Source organism: Fukomys damarensis, unplaced genomic scaffold, assembly GCF_012274545.1.
Source record: "Fukomys damarensis isolate Sample0158 unplaced genomic scaffold, DMR_v1.0_HiC HiC_scaffold_24, whole genome shotgun sequence".
NCBI classification, from domain to species: Eukaryota; Metazoa; Chordata; class Mammalia; order Rodentia; family Bathyergidae; genus Fukomys; species Fukomys damarensis.
The window spans coordinates 66,845,695-66,868,056 of NW_022900936.1; the positions used below are offsets into that span (position 1 = coordinate 66,845,695).

The 22,362-nt window shown below is 42.5% G+C and overlaps 2 protein-coding genes across 4 annotated transcripts in view; one reads left to right on the forward strand and one right to left on the reverse strand.

Moving 5' to 3' along the window:
* The window catches only part of Sec22a (SEC22 homolog A, vesicle trafficking protein), a 74,606-nt gene that overhangs the window by 51,351 nt on the left and 893 nt on the right, over positions 1-22,362 (forward strand). For 2 of the 3 annotated variants that reach the window (XM_010618047.3, XM_010618030.3), the window contains 2 exons: positions 2,407-2,472; positions 8,736-9,197. In XM_010618047.3, the coding sequence (XP_010616349.1) occupies positions 2,407-2,472; positions 8,736-8,936 (267 nt within the window). In that variant the 3' untranslated portion in view covers positions 8,937-9,197. Of the gene's footprint in view, positions 1-2,406; positions 2,473-8,735; positions 9,198-22,362 lie in introns of those variants that run through there. The other variant, XM_010618044.3, reaches the window with a different exon arrangement.
* LOC104857952 (adenylate cyclase type 5) overlaps positions 17,904-22,362 on the reverse strand; it is a 132,798-nt gene continuing 128,339 nt past the window's right edge. The window contains exons 20-21 of the mRNA XM_010618013.3: positions 21,745-21,869; positions 17,904-20,046 (exon numbers count right to left, since the gene is read on the reverse strand). Of these exons, the coding sequence (XP_010616315.1) occupies positions 19,918-20,046; positions 21,745-21,869 (254 nt within the window). The 3' untranslated portion in view covers positions 17,904-19,917. The remainder of the gene's footprint in view (positions 20,047-21,744; positions 21,870-22,362) is intronic.

A 22,362-nucleotide genomic window follows, 5' to 3' on the forward strand; every position in this document is an offset into this window, starting at 1 on the left:
GTGTATACAGTTCCATACAAGTAGTAAGATTTATTTTCTGCCTTCAATTAGGCAAACACCTATAATCTCATTACTCTGCGAGGCTGAGGCAGAAGGATTGCAAGTCTGAGCCCAACCTGAGTAACTTAGTGGCTTAGGGAGACTGTCTCAAAAACATACAAAAAAATCTTAATATAGGAGATAAGGTCAGTACACTAGAAATCTAAACAATACTGAAAAATAATCTTACTATCAGTGAGTGATACATACAGTAGCCACCAGGAAGAGATTTAGTGAAGGATTTTGAATGCTTACTGCCTCCCAGTTCCTTCATATTTGCAAATGTTATTTCACTTAATCTTTACAACTTTTATTAAAAAGAGCGAAGTAAGTTAAATAATTGGTCTAAAGTAATACATCTTTAAGTAAAGATTTGAGTACAGGCCTGATTCTGGAAAGTGCTCCTACCTGATCCAGAGGTAATTAAGAGTTTTAAATTATACCATAACTTTAGAGTAAGAATAATATCCAAACATAGGACAATAATTAAATTATAGTGTATCCTGCAATGAAAGGTTATGAATCATTACACATGCTCTGCTTGAGAAATATTTACTATCTTGACAAAGTCTTTCTAATATAATATGAAGTAGTAAAAGGCAGCATACAAAAGTATTGTTCCATTTCTTTAAAATGCAGACATGTAGAGATTGAGAGAAAGGGAGATGAGAGAGAGGCAGGAGAGATGGGGAGAAAATACATGAAAGGCCTGACATTCTTTCAGAGTTCTGATATCGTAATATCACAACTCTGAATTACTATGTATATATAAAATGTGAAGGAAGCCAGGTGTAGTGGCGCACGCCTGTAATCCCAGCACTTGGGAGGCTGAGGCAGGAGGATCGCTGTGAGTTCGAGACCAGCCTGGGCCACAATAGTGAGTTCTAGGTCAGTCTCAACTACATAGTGAGACCCTGTCTCAAAAAAACAAAAACAAAAATGTGAATTTCTTCTTTTTATAATACATATTTTCCACATCCCTTCCAATGAACATGAACTTTTATAATCAGAAAAAAGATCATTTAAAAAATAAGAGACTGATTGGGCTAGGGATTTAGCGCAGTGGTTCTGCCGCCTGCCTCGCAAGCACAAGGTCCCGAATTCGATCCCAGTACAAAAAAAAAAAAAAAAAAAAAAAAAGCTTATTTAAGGTCTTAGAATTATTAAAGTGCAGAAGTTGACCTTCCCAGCCTCTGGGGTGGAAACTGGCCTGAGCATCCAGACAGATTAATGGTTCCTATTTTAAGATCTCTGCACTAGATAAGCAAGCACTCTCCCTCTGCAGCACACACAGTTCTGTGGCCTAATAAGCAGGACAAGAGGAATTTCCTCTTTATCCTATCTTCTAAAAACATGGTCATGATAGGCCTTCCTGTGTCTTGTGGGAATTTTCATTATTAAATACATTTTTTCTAAGATAAGAAAAGGGCTAAATTTAATATTTCTGTGTTTAAAAAATTTAACCCTTCTGCCTGGATTTTTAATATGTTCTTCATAAATGCACTGAAAAAAGTTGATGGATGTGGATATTTAAGAGGAACCAAGAACAAATAGAAAAGCATGGGTGGTTACTTGTCTTCATTCATTTTCTTTTCAAAGAAATATTTCATGGACCAGGGATTTAGCTGTGGTTCCACCACCTGCCTTGCAAGCACAAGGTCCTGAGTTCAATCCTTGGTACCAAAAAGAAAGAAAGAAATTCCATGCACGTGGCTGACTGGTCCTGATCTTTCTTTTTGGGATTTAGCACACTCTAGTGGACAGTGGCTATTCAGTTTTCTTTTAAACTCAGGTCAGATTACTTTATTGGACAATTTAGTGGTGTGCTTCCTAGATAGTCAAATTTGTTGATTTTTATTTGAGTCAAGTAGTGATCCTCACGAGCAGGAGTTTGTGCATTTTTATGTGATTTCTTCAGCAGGAAGAAGAGAGGTTTGTTGCATTATGAGGGAACTTCCCCCATGGGATTTCATCTTCTCGTTGATGAAATGAAATTGATGGGGGGAGTCCAAGACGCAAAAGAATATTTGTAATCTTCCCTGGCCAACCATTCCTTGGATCTTATGTATTTTACATTTCCATCTTAGGATTCTTGAGACTTTCATATATCACTTCATAAAAATTTTGACAACGCATATATCATGTTATCATGTCCCGTGTTGGTGGATTATTTTTTAAAATTTAATTTATTGGTACATTCTAGGTAGACAGTACAGTTACATTCATTACTGGGATCTTGTACCTTTACATGCCAGGTCTTGGTTCTCATTTTTTCCCCTTGTCCCCATCCTCCCTTCACCCCGGTGGATTATTTTTTTGAAACAGTGTTCCATCAGGAAAAAAAAAATCTTTTATTTTGTGTTTCAGAGTGATGGTGAAGATTTTAATTACATCATTGCATTTTTCCTTGGAACAGCAGCCTGCCTCTACCAGGTAAGTCTTCTTTCATTTTTAGGACACAATCTCATGTAATTGGTTGTTTCAAGTATCAAGTCAATAATTGCCTGTGTACTTAAGTAAAAATAATGTCAGAGTTGTTTGCCTCTTTTTTTTTTTTTTTTTTTTTTTTTTTTTTTTTGGTACCGGGGATTGAACTTGGGTCCTTGCTCTTGCAAGGCAGGTGGCAAAACCAAGCAAAACACCAATTTCCTTTACACAGACAGGTATGAAACTGCCTCCTTTTCAAATATGCTGAGCAGAGTGATGATAACATTGTTTTTTCTGGTTACATTTTATGATATGGCATGTGGTATCTCCTGACATCAGGATATGTTTTAATAAATTAGGTCAGACACAAGAGGCTACTACTACATGGTTTTTTGCCTTTTTCTCCAGGATGCAGGTGCTTATGGAGTCACAAAACTCAGTCAGATGGGACTAGTCTTGATATGGAACATTTCAAACAGGAGACCAAAACAGCAAAGGGTGCCTATCATGCATGAGGCCCTGGGTTTGGTCCCCTTTACCACAAACAAAACCAAACCAAATAGGAAAGCTAAGGATCAGTAGAGAAAGTAAAGATTACTCATTTCCCTCATTGTTTTTTTTGAACTGGCAGGAAATTTGAAAGACTAGCACACTTAGGGTTAGAGCTATCTATTGTTAATATTTTGCATTTCTTCCCAAACTATATGTGTGTGCATATAATATGCATATGATTGTTTATAAAGTATGCTTCAGACAAATGTGTGTATTCAGTTATTTTTCTTTTTATTTATTTGTATGTTATTTTATTTATTTATTGTACTGGGGATCAAACCCAGGTCCTTGCCCTTGCGAGGCAGGCGGCAGAACCACTGAGCTAAATCCCCGGCCCTTACAGTTTTTCTTACTAAGCTTTTTAATTTAACATAATTGTAGCCCCAATAGTACTATCCTCTAAAACTCTAAAACAGTATCACAAGCAGAATATTGATATTGACACAATGAAGACAGAACATTCCTGTCTCCAAAGGAGCCCTCTTGGTGCCTTCAGTATGTTATATAAATGGACATCTATAACTGTCTTAGTTCAGTCTGCCATAACAAAATACCATAGACTAGGTGGTTTAAGCAGTAGACATTTATTTCTTATATTCCTGGAGCCTTAGAAGTCCAAGATTAAAGTGCTGGCAGATGAACTTTTGGTGAGGGCCTTCTTCCTGGCTTGTAAAAGGCTCACGTCTTGTGTCTTCATATGGCAGAAAGTGAAAGCATTGGTCTTTCTTTTCTTCCTCCAAGGGCACTGATGCCATTATGGAAGTTCCACTCTCATGATCTCATCTAAACCTAATCACTCACTAGCCAATGACTCCACTTCCTAATCCCAACATATTAGGGGTTAGGCTTTGACATGTGCATTTTTGCATGGAGGTGCACAGGTACTCAGTTCATATCAACCTTTTGAGATTGGCATTTGTCTACTTAGCATACATCTCTGGAGCTTTCTCCAACTTGTTGAACAATCAATTGCTTATTCCTTCTTAGTGCTAAATAATATTTCATGATATGGATATACCACCATTTGTTTAGTAACTCATTGAAGGATATCTGATATTTCTAATTTTTGGCTATTATAAACGGCTGCTAAAATGTTTATGTACAAGTTTTTATATGAACAGAAATCTTCACTTCTCTGGAATAAATTCAAGATTATAGTTGTTGGGTCACATGGTAGTGCATGGTTAGTTTTATTTAAAAAACTAACACTGTTTTCCAGAGTGGCTTTTGCATTTTACTCCCCCACCGACAGTGTTCAAGTGATCCTGTTTTTCTATAGCCTCATCAGCATTTCTTTTATCCCTGTGTTTTATTTTAGCCATTTTAAGTGTGGAATATCTTATGGTGGTTTTAATTTGCGTTTCTTTAATGGTTAATGATGTTAAGCATCATTTCATGTACTTTTCATCATCTGTGAAATGTCTGTTCATATCTTTTGTACATTTTCTAATTGGATTCTTTATTTTTAACTGTTGTTTCGGTGCTTTTTAAAGAAGGGGTTCTTCATATATTCTAAATACTCGTCCTTGGTGAGATGTATAATTTACACCTATCAGTTTCCAATATATAGCTTGCCTTTTCATCCTATTAACATGGTCTTTCCCAGAATAAATATCTTGATAAAGTGTATTTGATCAGTTTTTCCTTTTATGGATCATACTAAGTACCTTGCTTAGCCTCAGACCGTGATGATTTCTGTTTTTTTCTAAAAGTTTTACAGTTTTACATTTTAAAATTGATGATCCATTTTGCATTGTTTATAGAGGAGATGTAAGACTCAGAATTTCTCTTCCCCCTTGGCATATAGGTGGTCAGTTGTTTCAGCACCATTTGTTTAAATGGCTTTTTTCTCCATTGAGATGTGTTTGGACCTTTGTGAAAATTCAGCTGGAGATATTTGTGTGGTACTGTTTCTGGATTCTGAATTGCGTTCCATTGATATATGTATTTATTCACTACAACCACAGAGCCTTGATTACTTATAGGTCATCTTAAATTCAGTTTTGCTATTCAGATTACCTATTTCATATTGAGTGCATTATGGTAGTTTGTGGTTTTTGAGGAAGTTGTCCATTTCATCTAAGTTGTTAAATTTATGTGTGTAAAGTCTATTGTACTATTTCCTTATTGCCTTTTTGACATTTGTAGTATCTGTCGTGATATCCCTTATAGTGGTATTGGTAACTTGTCTCTTTTTCTTGGTCAGTCTTGTTTGTCAGTTTCAATTTCACTAATATTTATGACTAACCACCTATTAATTTCATTGATTTTACTAATTTTTTTTGTTTTCAATTTCAAATTTCTGCTCTTGTTGAGAGAAGAGTATTGAATTGATGGTTTTTCTTTTCATTTGAGTTCTATTTTTGCTTCATATATTAGAGCTGTGTTGCTTGGTTCATATACATTCAGGATTGCTGCCTTACCATGACCAGTTGACCTATGTATTATTACATAATGTCTCTCTCTCTGTGTCCCTGGTTTTTTTTGGGGGGTGAGGGATTGAAATATTAGGGCATTTATCTTTTACTAATAGAACCACTCTTGCTTTCTTTTGATTAATGTTTATATGATATATCCTTTTCCATACTCCAGGTTTCACCTTATCTCTGTCATTTGAAGTGACTTTCTGGTACACAGCACAGAGTTAATTCAAATCTTTAAATCCATTTTGCCAATCTCTGCCTTTAAATTGCTATATTTAGTTCATTTATATTTAATATAATTATGGATCTGTTAGGGCTTTATTTTGTTTTTTATTTTTCTATTTTTTTCTGTCCTTGTATGGGTTAAACTTTTTAAAGAATTCCATTTCAGTTCATGTATAGTATTTTTTAGTATCTCTTTTTACAGCTTTTTAAATGGTTGATTTAGGAATCACATGAAGGCTACTTATCAGTCTACTGGTGTCATGATTTTACCAGTTCTCATGACTCTCTAGATGTCCTTTTGCCCAACCTTATTTACAGTTGTCTTAAATATTTCTTCTATATATATTGTAAAATACAGCAGACACTGTTAGAATAATTTTTGCTTCAACTATGAAACATAATTTAGAAAAACATAATTTGGAAGAGAAAAAGGAAAACCTATTGTACTTAGCTATATTTTTGCTTACTATGTTCTTTTCTCTTTCCTAATATCTTAGGGTTCTCTTTTTTATTGTTTTCCTTCTGTTTCAAAGATACCCTTTAGCTATTCTTGAGGGTACATCCACTGGTGAAAAAATGTCTTAGTCTTCTCTCCTTTAAAAATGTCACTGTTGGGCTGGGGATATAGCTCAATGGTGCCCACTCCTGCCTGGCAAGTGCAAAGTCCTGAGTTTGGCCCCTGGTATTCCTCCCCCCCGCACCAAAGTCACTGTTGCCCATTTGTTCCTAAAGGATTTTTTTTGTTGGATATAGGGTTCTGGGTTGACAGCTCTTTTCTTTTAGCATTTGAGAAAAATCATCCCACCTTTTTCTTGTTCCATTAGTTCCTGACAAGAAATCCTGTCAGTCTTGTTAGTAATGAGAGATCCATTGCCTTGTTACTAACAAGTGGAGATGAATGTCCAGGATCCCACATAATCTCTACTACATCATTGTAGGGAAATGGGGGTGTGGGTGGAAGGGAGAAGTCATTATCATCCTATGGGAATGACATCCAGGTTCCTTGCCTTCTGGAAGCTTACAGGGGACTGGAATTCTGTATGTCATTCTACCCTCTCCCACTCAGCCCTTGATGATATGGGTAAGGTGAGCAGCAGGTTTTTCTGTGTTATGCTAGAATATAATAGTTATTGTGTATATGTTTCTATCTTGTTAAGGTTCATTTTTCCTAATCTTTGCTAGCAAGGGCAAGATCTTGAGTTTTTTGCTTTGGGTTTTTTTGTGAGGAGGTATTTGTTTGTTTCTGTTTTTATTGGTATATATTTGGTGACATTTCTAGTTGCCAGCTTCTTCAGCTTCAAGCATGGAAAGTACAAGGCAAAAAGGAAGCCCAGGGAAGTTGCCACTGTGTCATTCCCTGTCAGGGTTCTTAACTTTGCTGTCTTCTCTCTACCATTCGGTGTCTTATTTTTGTTTTATTTATAATGTGCAGGGTTTTTTTGCTCTTCATAATGGGAAAAGCAGGGCAAAGTGTTTACTCTGTCTTCCCAGAAACAGAAGTCTCTGTGCTTATTGTTTTTACAGTACATTAGATTCATATTTCCCCTTTAAATACTTAAGCACATATCTTCTAAGAACATAGATATTCTTCCACATAGCTATGACACCATGCCATACCCAAGAAAATTAACATTGATAGAATATTATCTAGAGATCCTAATTTCTATTCAGATCATTTCAGTTATCTCCAAAGTGTTCTTTATTGTATTTTCTTCCTGATCCAGGATTATGTTACTTTTCTCATTGCTAAGATAAAATACGCAACACCCAAAGTTAAAGGACAAAAGGTTTATTTAGCTCATAGTTTATAGAAGATTCAGTCCATGATTTGCTGGCTTCAAGGCAGGGTGGCAGGGCAGACAGGCATTATAGAGGAGAAGGTAGGCAAAGGTAGCAAAGCAAGCAAGGAAAGATGATCACAGCTCTTTCTGTCCCTGATCTTATTCATGCTACTTAGGATGGGTAGCACTCAGACCCTTAATCCAAGTGCCCTTGATCCTAGCATTGCACCGTGAATCAGTTCCAGTGTCACACACTGTAGATCCAGCCACCTCTGAAAAACCTCAGGAGAGAGGAGGGAAGAGACAGACAGACAGGCACTGAGAGAGAGAGACTGACAGAGGCAGAAAGAGAAAGAGAAGGATGGAGGTAGGGACACAATATACACTTCCAGGTCATTCCCAATGCTGCCCTCTCCAGCCAGGCCCCACCTCTGAACACAGGATTTTAGATTTAAACCATAGCAGATGACAAGCAAAATAAGCATGTTTTCAGATATGTTTATAGCGTATCATGGAGAAAAATAAATCAGGAAAGGAGGAATGCCAGGGTTGGGGCACTTTCTACTGTTTCTTCTAAATTAGCACACATTGTCATCTTCTGACACCTTTTACTGTTTTACCTTTTTCAAAACATAACTTATATATTTAAAATGTTTATAATCCTCCACTGAGATGTAAGCTCTGTGTGAGCAAAAATTTCATTTATTTCACTCATAACTGAAGAACAGTACTTGTTCATAGCAGGCCCTCAATAAATATGTAAATGAGGAATCTCCCTCGAATATTCACTCAGATTCTGTACCTAGCACAATTTCTTGCACTCATTGGCTCCCAGTTAAATATTGTTGATTTCATTAATACTCAGATTCATATTATATTAGAGTCCAGTTTATGAAATAACTTATGCATGCTTTTGGTATTTTTCAAAGTAAGACTAGAACAACCCCCTTGTCCTTGGCAACAACATATCTTGGTTACCTATTAGCTTGGACAATTTGCCCAGCCTATTTGCAAGGGAATCATCCAATTGTACTTTCATTTAAAATGTGGTATGAAATGCTTCTTTTTTGAAAAATGAAAGACATAAAAGGAAAAAGTCTATTCCCCTTTCAAGCTGTGGAACTTTCATAGCTGAATATCTTAGATGTTACATTATCTTATCCTTCAGTGAAAAATACCCATATTCTGGTCTCATATTTCATTCTCAGATCCGTTACAACTTTATATTAGAAACATCTGTTTCTTTTCTTATAGCTCTAATCATCTTTCATTTTTATATTTTGAACAGTGTTATTTACTTGTCTACTATACCAGCTGGCGGAATGTCAAATCTTTTTTGACTTTTGGTTTAATCTGTCTATGCAATATGTATCTCTATGAACTGCGCAACCTCTGGCAGCTTTTCTTTCATGTGACTGTGGGAGCATTTGTCACACTGCAGATCTGGCTGAGGCAAGCCCAGGGCAAGGCTCCTGATTATGATGTCTGACACCCTCCTTCAGATGTGTTGCTTTGGCTTCAGGGGAAAATGGAGGGGACATATCTTAACTGCCACTGTGATGAAGAAACCAGTCACCACAAATGAGAAGCTCTGCATTCTTTTTCTCCAATTTTCCTTGTTTTTAAATCAGCATGGCATGCCTGTGAGCGTGCGAGACCTGGTAGGGAGACTCCTCTCTGAAGAATTTTGGTGTGAGCTTACCTAGAGAAGGAGGAGCCTTGTCTCTTCACGACCGTAAGAGTGGAAGAAGTCAGACTGCACTAGAAGGTCTGGCTGGCTGTCCTGAGTCCTCAGTGGAGCTGAGTCAAAACAGAGGCATGGATTTGCTCTGGGGACCAAGCAGGTGCTGCATCCTGAGTTTGCCTTTGTGAGGCATTACTATAGACCAAATGAAAGGATGCCGTAGAAATTGGAAAGTACATGTTTCAAAGCAAATGACTGTGTTAAATATCAGATTATTTGTACATTTATAGTACCAAGATTTTATGAATGTAGGGTGGTATGGAATTGGTTCTTTTGCTTTTCTGTTTTTGCTTGAGTCCTAACTCTGGAAATTACCTGATGTAGGAGAAAGCTGTGGTGCGTTTGTCTCTGGAACATCGCAAGTATTGAAAATACAGCATTGTATATTTTCTTTCTAAACTGTGTTTCTTGTTCTTTCTTTTGAAATCACTTTTTAAAAATGTGATCCCCTAAAAGAAAAATATGATTGACTAGATTATAATAATTATAATAATTGTTTCCCAAACTTGAATCACTTGGGTGCTATATACTCTATTTACTTAATATTTATCTTTTAAATTTAAAGTATTTTTAAAAGAAAGAAATCCTGCTCTAAGAAGAAAACCAGTGGTAGTTTGCCATAAATAAAAAGTGACCACAGAATAAATAAATTAATACAAAAAGTGTTACCAAGATTTAGCTAGATACTAATTAATGCCTGCCAAGGCTCTGAACTAAAAAGCCTGTACTTTGTGACAATGAAAGAGCTTACCTGCCCCAAAATGAGACTCTGTGGAGTTATTGGTGGTTAAAAGACATTCTAAAGGCAAAGACAGTCTCACTGTGATTCAGTATTTCTTCCGTGCCATGTGTGCCAGCCATAGTATGGACCTGACTATGGAAATACTGGACTGTATGTACTAGGTATCAAAAGGTGACTTTTCTCACAACTCTGGCTTTAGGAAGTAAGCACGTGTTTGAGAAAACTTACTTTCTAAAAACATTAGAAAGATATTCAAGCATTACAAATTAATGATATAGGAAGCAGAATTTGATTACATTAGCAAAATCTACAACTCTCCCACTTTTGGAAGTTATCTTCTTGAGCAATTTTCCATTGTTTTGAAAGAAAAGATTCAAAAATGAATTCATAGGCTACTGAGAAACAGCAGGCACCATTATATATAATTTTTATTGGGGGGCCTATTTATTATAAGAAATAGCTGGAGGATAAAGTCCTTGAGCTGCCTTGTTGGCCTGAATCAGAATATGTGGATATGGCTCGAACTATGTCTAAGATCTTAATTAGATCCTTGGCTGCCCCGTCCTTTTAGAAGAATGAAATATAAGGAATACACAAAGCTTATGCTTTATTTTATTTAAAAGAAGAAACTCCAGGTAACTCTAGTTTGCTGCCTCTATTCAAACAAGGCTGCATAGAAAGTATGTGTATTCTGAATTAAGTACCCCAAGGCATCACATGATCTTAAAATCATCAAAACAACAGTTAATGTTTGGAGTTTTGTTCTGAACCAGAAAAGTAAAGGAGTTCTAAACTAACTAATGGCTAAGACAGTTTTCTTGTAAATTATTAAATAACCAGAAAGTTACCAGTTTTATCACTTTGGTTCAGGAGCTATCTCCTTATCATGGAATTATTGACTTAGTGTGTTCGGTATTTGGATCCTTTCAACAAGGACACTTGAAAACTCCTCACCAGCTGTTTTTTTTAAAGGCTTGGTTTTCATTTTTGTTTTGTTTTTATTTCATGGGCTATTTTGGATAATGGATGTTTATATCTTAATGTAAAAAATGAAACAGGTATAAATCATGTTTTATGTATATAAATGCTTTCTTTCATTTGGTGCCTACTTCCCTGAGTGGTTGTAGAGACTCCTGTCTGTATCATGTAATTGCCAAGAAATTATGAGTTTGGGAAGAGATTTGGGACATAGGTTTAAAGAAGCTCTTAGGCTCTTGAGAAAGAATCACTTAGGCATCTAAGGTATATGATTGTGTCAGTCAGCTCTCGTATTGCTGGGACACAATACCTGATACCCATAACTTAAAGGAGGAGAGGTTTTATTTGGCTCCAAAGCAGAAACATCATAGCAAGAAGGGTGTGGTGGAGCAAAGCTGCTCACTGCCTGGCAGCCAGGAAGCAGATCAGGGAACAGTGCCTGAAAGGAAGGGCTTGGGGATCAGATATAGTACCTGAGGTCAAGTCTCCATAACCACCTAGTCTCACCTAGAAGTGTGTTCTGCTAATTCTCTGGGCAGCTTTAAAGCCAATTGAGTTGACAATCCAGCTTAACTGTTACAGTGATACTAATATCTTAGTATTGCACTTTAACCTCTAAGAACAAACTGGGTTTATCTCATTAGAATGAATTTTGTAGTGCAAAGCAAATAAGTAGTAGCTGCCCTCATTCATTGGGAGGAAACCAAGGTAATCAGATCTTATTGACTTATGCCACGTAGCTAAGCACACACAACTTTAATCTAGTGCACAGCTTTTTTTTAACTAGTGTGAGACAAATGAAGGTGACCAAGATTATATTCAGAGAATATGTTGATTCTTAGTCAAATCAAGTAATTGAGGGTTTCTGAAATCAGTGAGTCTAGGTCTGTTACAGGTGTGTTTTATCTTAATAGGTATATTTTATCTTAATTTAGGCAACCATGAAATACTGCTTTTTGATTGTTCCTCAAGAGCAAAGTTATCCTCTTTATGTCTGCTTTTTTGGTCTGTATTGAAATATATCTGAACCTTTCCCAAAGCATTTGGAACACAGCATACCAAGAAATGACATAAAAACATTGTTACTAAAATATGAACAGAAAGGGTAGAGGAACAAGATTAATGAAAATAAGGGTTGAAGCATTGGTACTATTGTCACTGATGTGACTCTGAGACTTCCTAGAAGTTAAGGCTAAAAGAAGGGAAACTAGGTCATTGTTCAGTCTGGCAGGGTGGGAGGCTCTGTCCTGATAAATCCTGATTAAAAAGGTTTTCACTTGAGTGTCCTACAAAGCGCTAAAATGAAAAGAATTTATTATTTGACCCACATTTGTATATTATGATTGTGCCTTGAATCTGCAACTTGTACCATTTTTCAGAGGCTTCCACTTGAGAGGGTGTGTGTGTGTGTGTGTGTGTGTGTGTGTGTTTGTGTGTGTTTAATAGAAGATTTTGTTCCAAAAAGAATCCTTGCCCTAAGGTAAAACCAAGTTATCTGTTAAACTTGAAAATCCATTTGAGCTAGAGACTTGACTCAAGGAGAAACTTTACCAAATTTTGTAATTTTACAATTTATATAAAGTGAGCATACTTTTCCTGCATTAACATATCAGTTTTGCTACAAAGGAGGATCTTTTCTCAGCAGAGTCCAGCCTGGAAAGGTGCATGGCTCTCTTTCTGGTTAGACCATGTCTGGAGTCCTGTTAGGCTGCTGCTTTGTCAGAGGTCCACAGAGACCAGAACTTTGCCATTGAGACTTCACTGTCATGCCCAGAGGAGGTAGTTCCCATTTTCCTGAGGTGAGCTGTGGTTGCCTGGCCTTCATTCCAAGAGTTATGAACCTAAAGATGTTCTTTGAGATGTTAGATGGGGCACAACAAAGTTGTGTGTGCGTGCATGTGTGTGTGTTGTGCGCCGTTCTTCTTGTTTCTGTTTTATAGCCCTCTGGTTTACTTTAAGAGTTAGAGGTACTGTGGAGTGTGTGGTAAAAGGACAAATCAGTTATTTCAAAAGCATCCACCACTTAGACCAAATTGAGCATTTAGCTTTACCACAGATTATAGCTCACTCTTTAGAGTTGCATCCTTTATCTATGGTCAGGGCTTCTGAGTATTTTTCTGCATTATTACCTCTTCAAAAATGGAGTCCTTCTACCTAGAAATGCAGTGGTAAAATAAAACCTGATCTTATGTTTAAATTAGCTTTAAAATACCCTTGCTAAAAATTGCTAAGAGAAGGGCCGGGGATTTAGCTCAGCGGTTCGGTGGCCTGCCTCACAAGCGCAAGGACCCGAGTTCAATCCCCAGTACCAAAAAAACAAAACAAAATAAAAATTGCTAAGAGAAACCCCTGCAATTTGAGGAGTTATGAGGGGGTTTGTGGGTAAAGGATGAACTGGCAGAGAGTTTAACTCAAGCCTGCATCTTCCCTAGCATAGAGGTGTCACATCATCCTTATGGGTGTTCTGGCCTGCTGTTGAGGTCCTGGCAGACTGCAACCTTTAGGTAAAGCCTACACTGTCTCGAGGAGAAGATGTAGCTATGGCTGCCACTCTTGCAGGATCTCTTTGGTGGCCGAGCTTTCTAGGTTACTTTATTTAGCAGTTGAAATCACAATAAACATGGGAACATTGCGTGATCAAAAGTGATATGGTTTGCATCTTCCTGCCTTTGAGGGGTGTGGACACGTGGGCACACACCGTCCTGGCATGGGCAGTGCTGCTGTGCAATCGATCACGTCAGCACAATTGGCAAGAGTTCCTGAAATCAGTACCCTAGCATTACGAATCCTTTCCTGTGTTTCCTTGGCAACTAACAGTATTTCCAGCACAACCTCACCCACAATTTACATTTGCCCTTTTCTCCTTCCCATAGCACAGTAATGCAAGCATCACCCAGCAGGCACACATTGGGCTCCTTCAAACAGAAACAGGACACACACAGTCCACTTCCCATGTGGTCCTGTTGTCCTGGTCCAGCTCTGCCTTGGTCACTTGCCTACTTTGTGCCAGTGCTGTTCTTTGAGGCTGGGTAGAAAGGGGCTTTGCCTAAAGGCAGACAGATAATGCTTTGCCTTTGCACTTGGTGTTCCTCCAGTGCCTAGGAGTAACAGCAGGAGTGCTCGCCATCACTGTCCTGTTAGGTGTGCCTGCATTGTCTTCCTGGCTACCCAGAGTGAGGGGCACCATCTCATTTCCACTTGAGAAAACGAAGACATGGGTCAAGAACTGGTCCTCTGTGTGATTATCACATTGAGCGGTGGGTGTGGAGTCCAAACCTGAAGTCTAGGCTTAATGTTTTATTATTATTATTAATTTTTGGTACCGGGGATCGAACTTGGGTCCTTGTGCTTGCAAGGCAAGTGGCAGAACAACTGAGCTAAATCCCCAGCCCTAGGCTTAATGTTTTAAATATAAGTTGATTACCTTTCTGTGCCACAGTGTACCTCAGAAAGAAAATTCTTAGTGTGTGTGTGCAGCTAATAACGGCTGGGCTCTTCCTACCATCGCAGCAACATGAGAACAGACGAAGCATGCGTGGAGAGCAGTGGCAGTGTTCTATGTGACAGGCACAAGGGATGCAGGCTAAGCAGCTTGACCATAATCACAGTGTTGTAATCGATGTGGTGGTACTAGGATTTCAACCCAAATCTATCTTATTCAGAACTTTTGCTCTTACCCCATGTAACCTCAAACTAAAAGTATGTAATATGGAAATCCATATGTAACATTACTTTTGTAATAAAAGAGATCAAGTCAGTTCTAACTCCTGCAGTGTAACTGTTCTAGGAAAATATTTTGCTAAAATTCCTGCGTGTATAACCATGACAGGACAGATGGCTGCAAGAGGTATGGGGAGCCTTCTGTGTGCTTAGATACTAGGGCAGGAAAGTATACATCTTACTGTTTGTGGTAAAACTAACTTTATGGGTTAAGTGTCATCAGTGATTCGTATCCACCAGGCCCTTTTGTACAACAGATGCCCAGTGGCACCACTCAGTGGGGGCCCCTGATTATGTGCATCAATGGGAAAGCCAGGGTAGCAGTGGGCAGCCAGCAGTTTGCAATCCACAGTGTCATGGAGGTGCTGGAAAGGTAAGAGCTAAAAGTCACCCCTAAAAAGCACAAATGCAATGTGGCTATGAAAAGCTTAATTTGAAACCAGACACACTCCTCCAAAGTCCTATGTGAGCCAGTCATGGTGGCGCACACCTGTAATCCCAGCACTCAGAAGGCTGAGGCAGGAGGATCACTGTGAGTTCCAGACCATTCTGGGCTACATAGTGAGTTCCAGATCAGTCTCAACTACATAGTGAGACCCTGTCTCAAAAAAACAAAACAAAGTCCTGTGTGAACCAGGAGGGAGGGCCCCTGTGGCTCACTGACAGGAAGCAAATTTCATAAGGCTGGAAACCACTCTTAAGTGAGGCTAACCAGAGATGCTGACAAACCGGATTCCAGCCAGGTCAAAATTAGAAAGTGGCCAGTGGAAAAAAGAAGTGATGGAATCCCCTAATGAATTCCAGAGAGAATTCTTTATATCCGCAGGCCTGACAGGCTGACAGTGTGTACAGGGCTCTGGAGGTGGCCTTGCTCTCACCATGGATGTGGGTTGGGGCTACTCCCTGCATACCAGCAACATGGGCTTCTGAGGTGTAGGGCTGGGGAGCCTATGGGGCAGGAGGCTGCCTCCTTGACCCTCAAGTCTCCGGGAATCCTTTCTTCTCCTTCATCATCTTTCTGCCCTCTTGCTAGTCTGTGGCCCCACTGCTTGATTTGTGAACCTGACTGCTCTCCAACCACTTAGTCCCTTGGCTTAGGGCTCAGATGGCAGAGGCTTCTGGCCATGCTGCTGCCATGCGCGCTGCTGCTGCATTAGTGTCTGGAGGACAAAGCACGGGCTGTTTCTGGCTTTGCCTTGAAGGCAGTTGTCCTGCAGATCCCTTGGCATGACGCTACCTTGTCTTTGCTTTTGGTGTAATGTCTTCAGGCCCTAATTAGGTTGTCTTTACATTTGTGCCATACACATGGTCTGGTACTTGAAGACAGGCTAAAGGTTACACATGAGTTTAGAATCAGAGAATGCCAGAGGAGGAAAAGACATTGATGACCAGCCAGGCCAGTGCCCTTGGTGGCTTTATTCTTGCATTCATGTTGTGAAGCAGAGACACTGCAGGTGGGAAGGAAAGACAAGCAAGAGGACACCAATGTATTTTCCCCTCCCAAGAGAAAGAAAGAAAAACCCCAGGGCCCCAGGGTCTTTTAGAAAATCTCAGAGGGTAAGAAGAGAATCCTTTAATAACCGAATCTCCTTTCACCTACTGTTGACCTTGAGGATACACAAGCCCCCTGCTCCTGCCAAACTCAGCAGTCCACAGCGTATGGGTGCACTGGACAGGAGCACCCCAGCGAGTGCCAAGCATCTGAGCAGTCTCTGCAAGCACCAGCCCCCTTGAGCTGCCTCCAGGCCCAGGGGAGGCCAGGGTGAGAAATATGACTGTGCAGTTCATCCAGAGAGGGCTGGGGTAAGAAATTACACATGTAAATAACCCTCACCCTTTCAACTCTCCTGATACTCACCCTAGGTAGTGGGGCATCGTGCAGAGTGGCCCAGCCCTGCTGGGTACCTTTGTTTTGAAAGCGAGCTGTGTATTATTTGTTCTCCTGTTTGTTTGGATTTGGACAAGTTCTAGAGCTGTGGGCTGCCATTATAGTTGACTTGAGGGGCTGAGCCCTGTCAGTCTGTGTCTGGGGGTGCTTCCTGCTTTGTAGCCACTTGAGTGTGGTGTCCCTCTCTGGCTCCTTGACACTCCAGGCTGTGCAGCATGATGGCAGACACCCATGATTTATCATGGGAGAGCCACAGCTAGGGCACCAGTTAACTCTGCACCCAGGTGACATTGCTTTGGGAAGTTGACAGACATAACTTGTTTCTGTGAAAATCTCATAGTGTGGCTCCCTGGTGAATTCTTAGCTCCGGCTTCTCCAGCACACCGAGCTTCACTGTGCCTGCCTGCTCACTTGTTGCTAGCTTCACACTGCGGTCTGATAACCCCTACGTCTGATGTCTGCCATCTGCTATCAGCAGGGTGGTGGTCTTCGCATCCATGGCATCTTTTCTAATGAGTTTTGGGCTTTTGCTTTCTAGGGTTTGGGGAAAAAGCAGAACCCTTTAAATTGTTTGCTGAGTTTTCCCACAGGGACAGGCTTGAGTGAGGCTTACCGATGAGGGGTGGTTGCCTGCCTCTGGGGTTGCATATGCACTTTTGTGCACATGGGCCTGCCTGCTGTCACTCAGGAGAAAGGGGTTCCATTTGGCCCTTGAGGTTTGTGCCTCTTTGTCATTTGATCTTTTTCTATCAAATGTACCCCAGCCTGGGAATTTGAGTTAAATTGCTTTTTTTTTTTTTTAAAGCATACCTGACCCACACTTCTGAAGCCCTAGTGAGGTCCACTTCCTTCAGTCCTGGAGGCCCCACCATCCTGTCACCGCTGCCTCTCAGTCCCCTGTGGCCCTGCTGTAGTGAATGAAATCTTTTCCCTCGTTCTTCATGTACACCTGTGTTGAACTTAATTTGCCCATGCCTCTCTGGATTTACTGAGCCAAATACCGTATAACTGAATTCGATGTAGTCAACACTGGAGTGTCCCCTGAATGAGCCTGGACAGTAGACAGGGCCTGCTCTGACACCCCTTTCTAAGTACCTTGCAGCCTCTGCGTGTCTCAGCTTCTTCAGTGAACAAACTGGCCAGGGAATCTGAGATAACGTGCATGGGCACCTGCTCCAGTGTGGTTCCCTACAAGCGTGCTGCTTTTAGCTGTGCAGTGCATCAGCCACTGCTGGCCTGTGGCTCATCCCTTCCTGCCTCCTCGTGTCCTTTCCCCTAACTTTGTTCTCTTGTGTTTTCCCCTTCTTTCCCTTGGCATATAAACATGGTAGGCTCGCTTGTTTTAAAGCATCTGTCCCTGCACCCAGCGCAACCCAAAAATCAGACAAGAATACATTACCAGTGAAAGTGTTTAATAGTTAAATTATTTAAATAGACTTTTCAATTTCCATGGGAAATCATAATTGTATCCATTTTTGCAAGAGCAGGAATAAAAAGAGTGCACACCCTTAGAGGGAACGCAGAGCTAGCACTGCACGCTGTCACCAGTCACTGCTGAGATGGGGAGGGCCCACAGGCCGTGACCAACAGGAGCACAGGATGAACACAGCATACACACTCTACTCAGGTTGGAAGCGAAACGAACACCCAGCACCATCAAAGGGCCAGATGGAGGCAGGGACTCAAGAACAAGGTGGAGGAAGCTGGCCCCTACAGCAGAGGCAAGAGGCCAAGGCAGGGCTCAAAGGGTGGAGGAGGGCCGGGGAATGTAGCTCAACAGTTCCACCGCCTGCCTCGCAAGTGCAAGTGCAAGGTCCTAAATTCAATCCCCGGTACAAGTAAAAAAAAAAAAAGTGGAGGAGCAAAAGCATGGAACAGTCTCAGGGTTGGCAGTTTGGGGCCCACAGTTTTGCTTCTCAGAGCTGTGTTCAGAGGTGAGGGGACACGGGTGGACATCGACAGCACATTTCAGCAGCTGATCTAGTTCTGCCACTGCCCCTGCCCCACACTTGTGTGGGAGGGGAGAAAAATTCTGCCCTGAGAAACTGAACAGATCTGGGCACAGGCCCTGTGGAAGCTGCATTAAATGCACCTCTATGAAGCGCATCGTTTTTCCAATGCCTCCCTCGAAGGGATAAAAATGGGTTTGCTTTCCTCAGTATCTTTGGCTACCTCCTCCCCATTAAAACAAAAGGCAGACAAAACAAGTCATGCTGACCACTCAGGGTGAGGCTGTGGCCCTTGCTTCCAACGCAGCCTGGGGTGGAAAAGAAGCTCTGTTTTCTTTTTATTCTGTTTGCATTTTACTCAGGGGAAGTGGGATGTGTGCGCGTGTGCATGTGTGTTAGAGATGGAGTAATGTATCTCTGCATTGTCATTCCTCCATCTGAATGTGTGGAACCCCAAAAGACACAGCCCTGCTCTAGCTGTACCGGGGGAAACCAAATCTGCCAAGTCTGAAATGAGGGAAACAGTCTGCAGGAGAGCAGGTCTGCAGCATGAACACACGCACATGTACACCAGCGCACACATCGACAGACGTACAGTACAAATGCACACACACGCCCCGCTGTGCACAGCTGTTTTCTAATATAGAGAATTTACAAAATATAGAATTTGGTATATCTGTTAGATCTCCAAGGCTTTCAATAATACAAAATAAAAAATACAAAAAAGACAAGTTGGGACCCCTGCCCTCCCTCCCCCGTGGCATCCTGTTTTGCTTGTGTCTCTTACACGAATACAACTAGCATAGTCTAAAGAAGGGCACAGAAAACGTGTTTTATTTAATAAATATTTCCTTTTCCTAGAGCCCCCACTCCTCGCTTGACATCCTCCTGTCTCCCCCTCACAATCGGTCCCATTTCCCTCACAGGGTGCTGTCTGTGTGTGGAGGTGAAGGCCCAGGCCCCTCCACAGCCAGCACTCCTGCCCCAGAGCACCACCGGGGAGAAGGGGTGCAGCCTCTGTCTGAAGCCTATAGGCTCACATGGAGCAGCAGACCCTTGGGGGTCCCTGGTACCCCAGGCCAACATTGAGCCTGCCCCCACCATCCAGGCTGTGGCCTCCTCAGGCCTGCTGCCGCGTGCTGGGTTCCAGCAGTGCCCCTCCCCTGTGCAGTGGCAGCACCTGTCAGAAAACAAGGTTCAGCTGAGTCCAGCAGAGTCTTCTGCAGGGCAAACATCTTTGGTCAGCTTGGTGCTCGCAGGACGCTGGCACTGGGGCCTGGGCCAGAGGCCATGCCCACCAGCAAAGGCAGAGGCTGCTTCTGAGTCAGGTGGAAATCTCACCAGCACGGCAGTGTGGCCGAGTGCAGGCTTCCTGCCTGTCCACGTGGAGCAAAAGAAGCCATTTCCCTCTCTGTGCAGCCCAGGCTGTGGCACCACCACTGGCAGCTGCTAACTGAGCGGGGGGCCTCCGTTGAGGAAGTAAGTCATCATTTCACCTTTGCCCTTCACCTTGACCACGCCCCGGCACTCCAGCTGGTACGTGTTTGCAGCCAGCACCTGGTACATGTCCGTGGTGACCTGTAGGACACAGGGTGTGGGTGAGCTCAGACATGAACCGTGTGTGGGCCTCACTGCCAACTGCCCACTGCCCACCTGTGCTGGAGAGACAGGCAGCCCCTCCACAGAGGGGCTCTCCAGACTGGGCAGAGGCTGGGATGAGAGAACGATGGCAGCTCTGGCTCATGGCACCCCCTCTGTGCTGCTGTGACAAACACCTCATGTGCTATGTCAGCGGTGCTCAGCATGGTGCTTATACAGCACAGTCTAGAAAGGTTCTAGAAGTAGAGCAGCATCTTGGAACTTCCAAGACACTGCAGCAACAGATGTCAAAGTGTGCAGTCAGGGTCTTTTTCAGGATCAGAAAGATTTCTAAAAACTGGTTTTCACCACAGATGGTTGAAGAACCTCTGCCTGTCTCATTTCTGGCTCCTAAAGCTGACTCACCTGCCTTCGGTGACAGTTAATAAATGTTAGAACCTGGACCAAGTTCTAGACTTTGTGCCTTAGCCTTGAGGACAAAGAGGACTCACTGGGGCTTCACCCACCACAGTGGTAGTGGACCTGTGGCATGTGTGCTGCAGTGGGCTGTTTGTGTCACAGAAAACTCTCAAAGCACTGCACTATACTGTGTTGTGCTGGTGAGCAGAGAAGGGCGGGGGACAGGACAGGAAGTGGCAGGATGGCCACATGTCTCTCAGAGCATTGTCAAAGCTGTGGGCAGCCAGGGACAGGCAGTGGACTTGCTGGGTGGGCCAACAAGGACAGGCCCTGTACCGCGAACTGTGGCTTTCAAGTAGTGAGGCCCTAGTGAAGCTGGTGCTGGCTGCTGGCAGAGTCCCTTGCTCTTGCTGCTGGGTGGGTGAGGATGCCTGCAAATGTACACACCCCCTGCCCCCACTCAGGGCCCAGCCCACCCAGCTGCTCCTTCTCTCCTTAGTGAGTGGATGTAATAGTAAAGGTCATGTGGCTTGGTGGCTCAATCTGTTTGTTCAGAAGTCCTACAGGGTACACAAGTGACACACATTTAAGCAGTGCCAGTGTGGGTAAAAAGTCTTTAAAATGGCATAGTTAGGACTTTAGAAAATTGAGGCCAGGGCAGCTGATCTCCACAACGTCACAGGGAACACAGATTGAGGGGAGTCCAGGATAAGAGCCTAGCTCAGGCCCCTTGGTGTCAGACTGGATCGAGCAGTCACAGAATTCCAGAGGAAAGTAAAGAAAATCATCTGCAGCCCTATAGCCCTGGAAATCACGAATGTCAACCTACATGGGATTGAGAGAAATAGAAGCCCTGGCCTCTGCCAGTCCCTTTGGCCACTGGGGCTGGTGGAGACAACATCCAGGAACGAGGCTCTGAGAGCTGCCAGCCCACTGGGAAGGCCCTGTTCTCTGCAGGAGTCTGTGTGCCCTTTCTGTGTTCCTGGGTAGGCAGGTCCTGTGGGTCCCCATTAGCAGCCACAGACCTGAACTGTATCTGCCCGATTCCTTCTGTGCCCAGCAGAGGGCTCTGCACAGGCCTGAGGATCTGTCCAAGGTGCTGAGGGCTGGACACAATTGTGTTTTCCAAGCTTCCCAAACATCAGCACCAACTTCCCCGTCGCCTTATATTTGGAGCACAAGTTATGACTGGGAACTGTGGGTGGCCTGCTCTGAAGACCTCATCATCAGAAGGTCCCCTCATAAGGGTGACGTGGGTGCTGATGCTCCTGCACTCACCTGGATGCGGTCAGGCACACCAGTGCTGTCCATGCGGCTCGCCACGTTCACTGTATTGCCCCAGATGTCGTACTGAGGCTTGCGAGCCCCAATCACTCCGGCTACAACGGGGCCGATGTTAAGCCCTGCAGGGAACAGAAGTCAGCCACACTCCTGAGCTGAAGACCAGTGTTTGCTTTGCTTGCCCTGGCCAGCATTCCTCTCACCACACACTGCAGGGTGTTCCTCCGAGAGCCAGCTTCACCCTGCCATCTCCCATCTCTGCTGCACCGTGGACAGCTAGAACTCACACACTCATCTGCTGCTCCTGGGTCCTCACCACTCTTGCAGGTCCCCTGCCAGGAGTGCCCTCAGCAAGGTCCACAGTGCCCTCTCACATAACCCAATTACCTTTTCTTCATATTCCTGCTTCAGGGACTTGAAAGATTCACCCTCATCTCAGACTAGCATTTACAAAGTGCTACCTCCTCCTTTCTCATGCCTCCATTTCTCTCCCCACCATTCTCAATAAGCAACTAGCTTCTGACCCATGTCCCTGCCCACGTCTCCTTTTTCTGAGTCCTGTCAAAGGCACCTGCTACTTTTTATCCCCACCAGCTATTCCAGGAGGGACTGTCT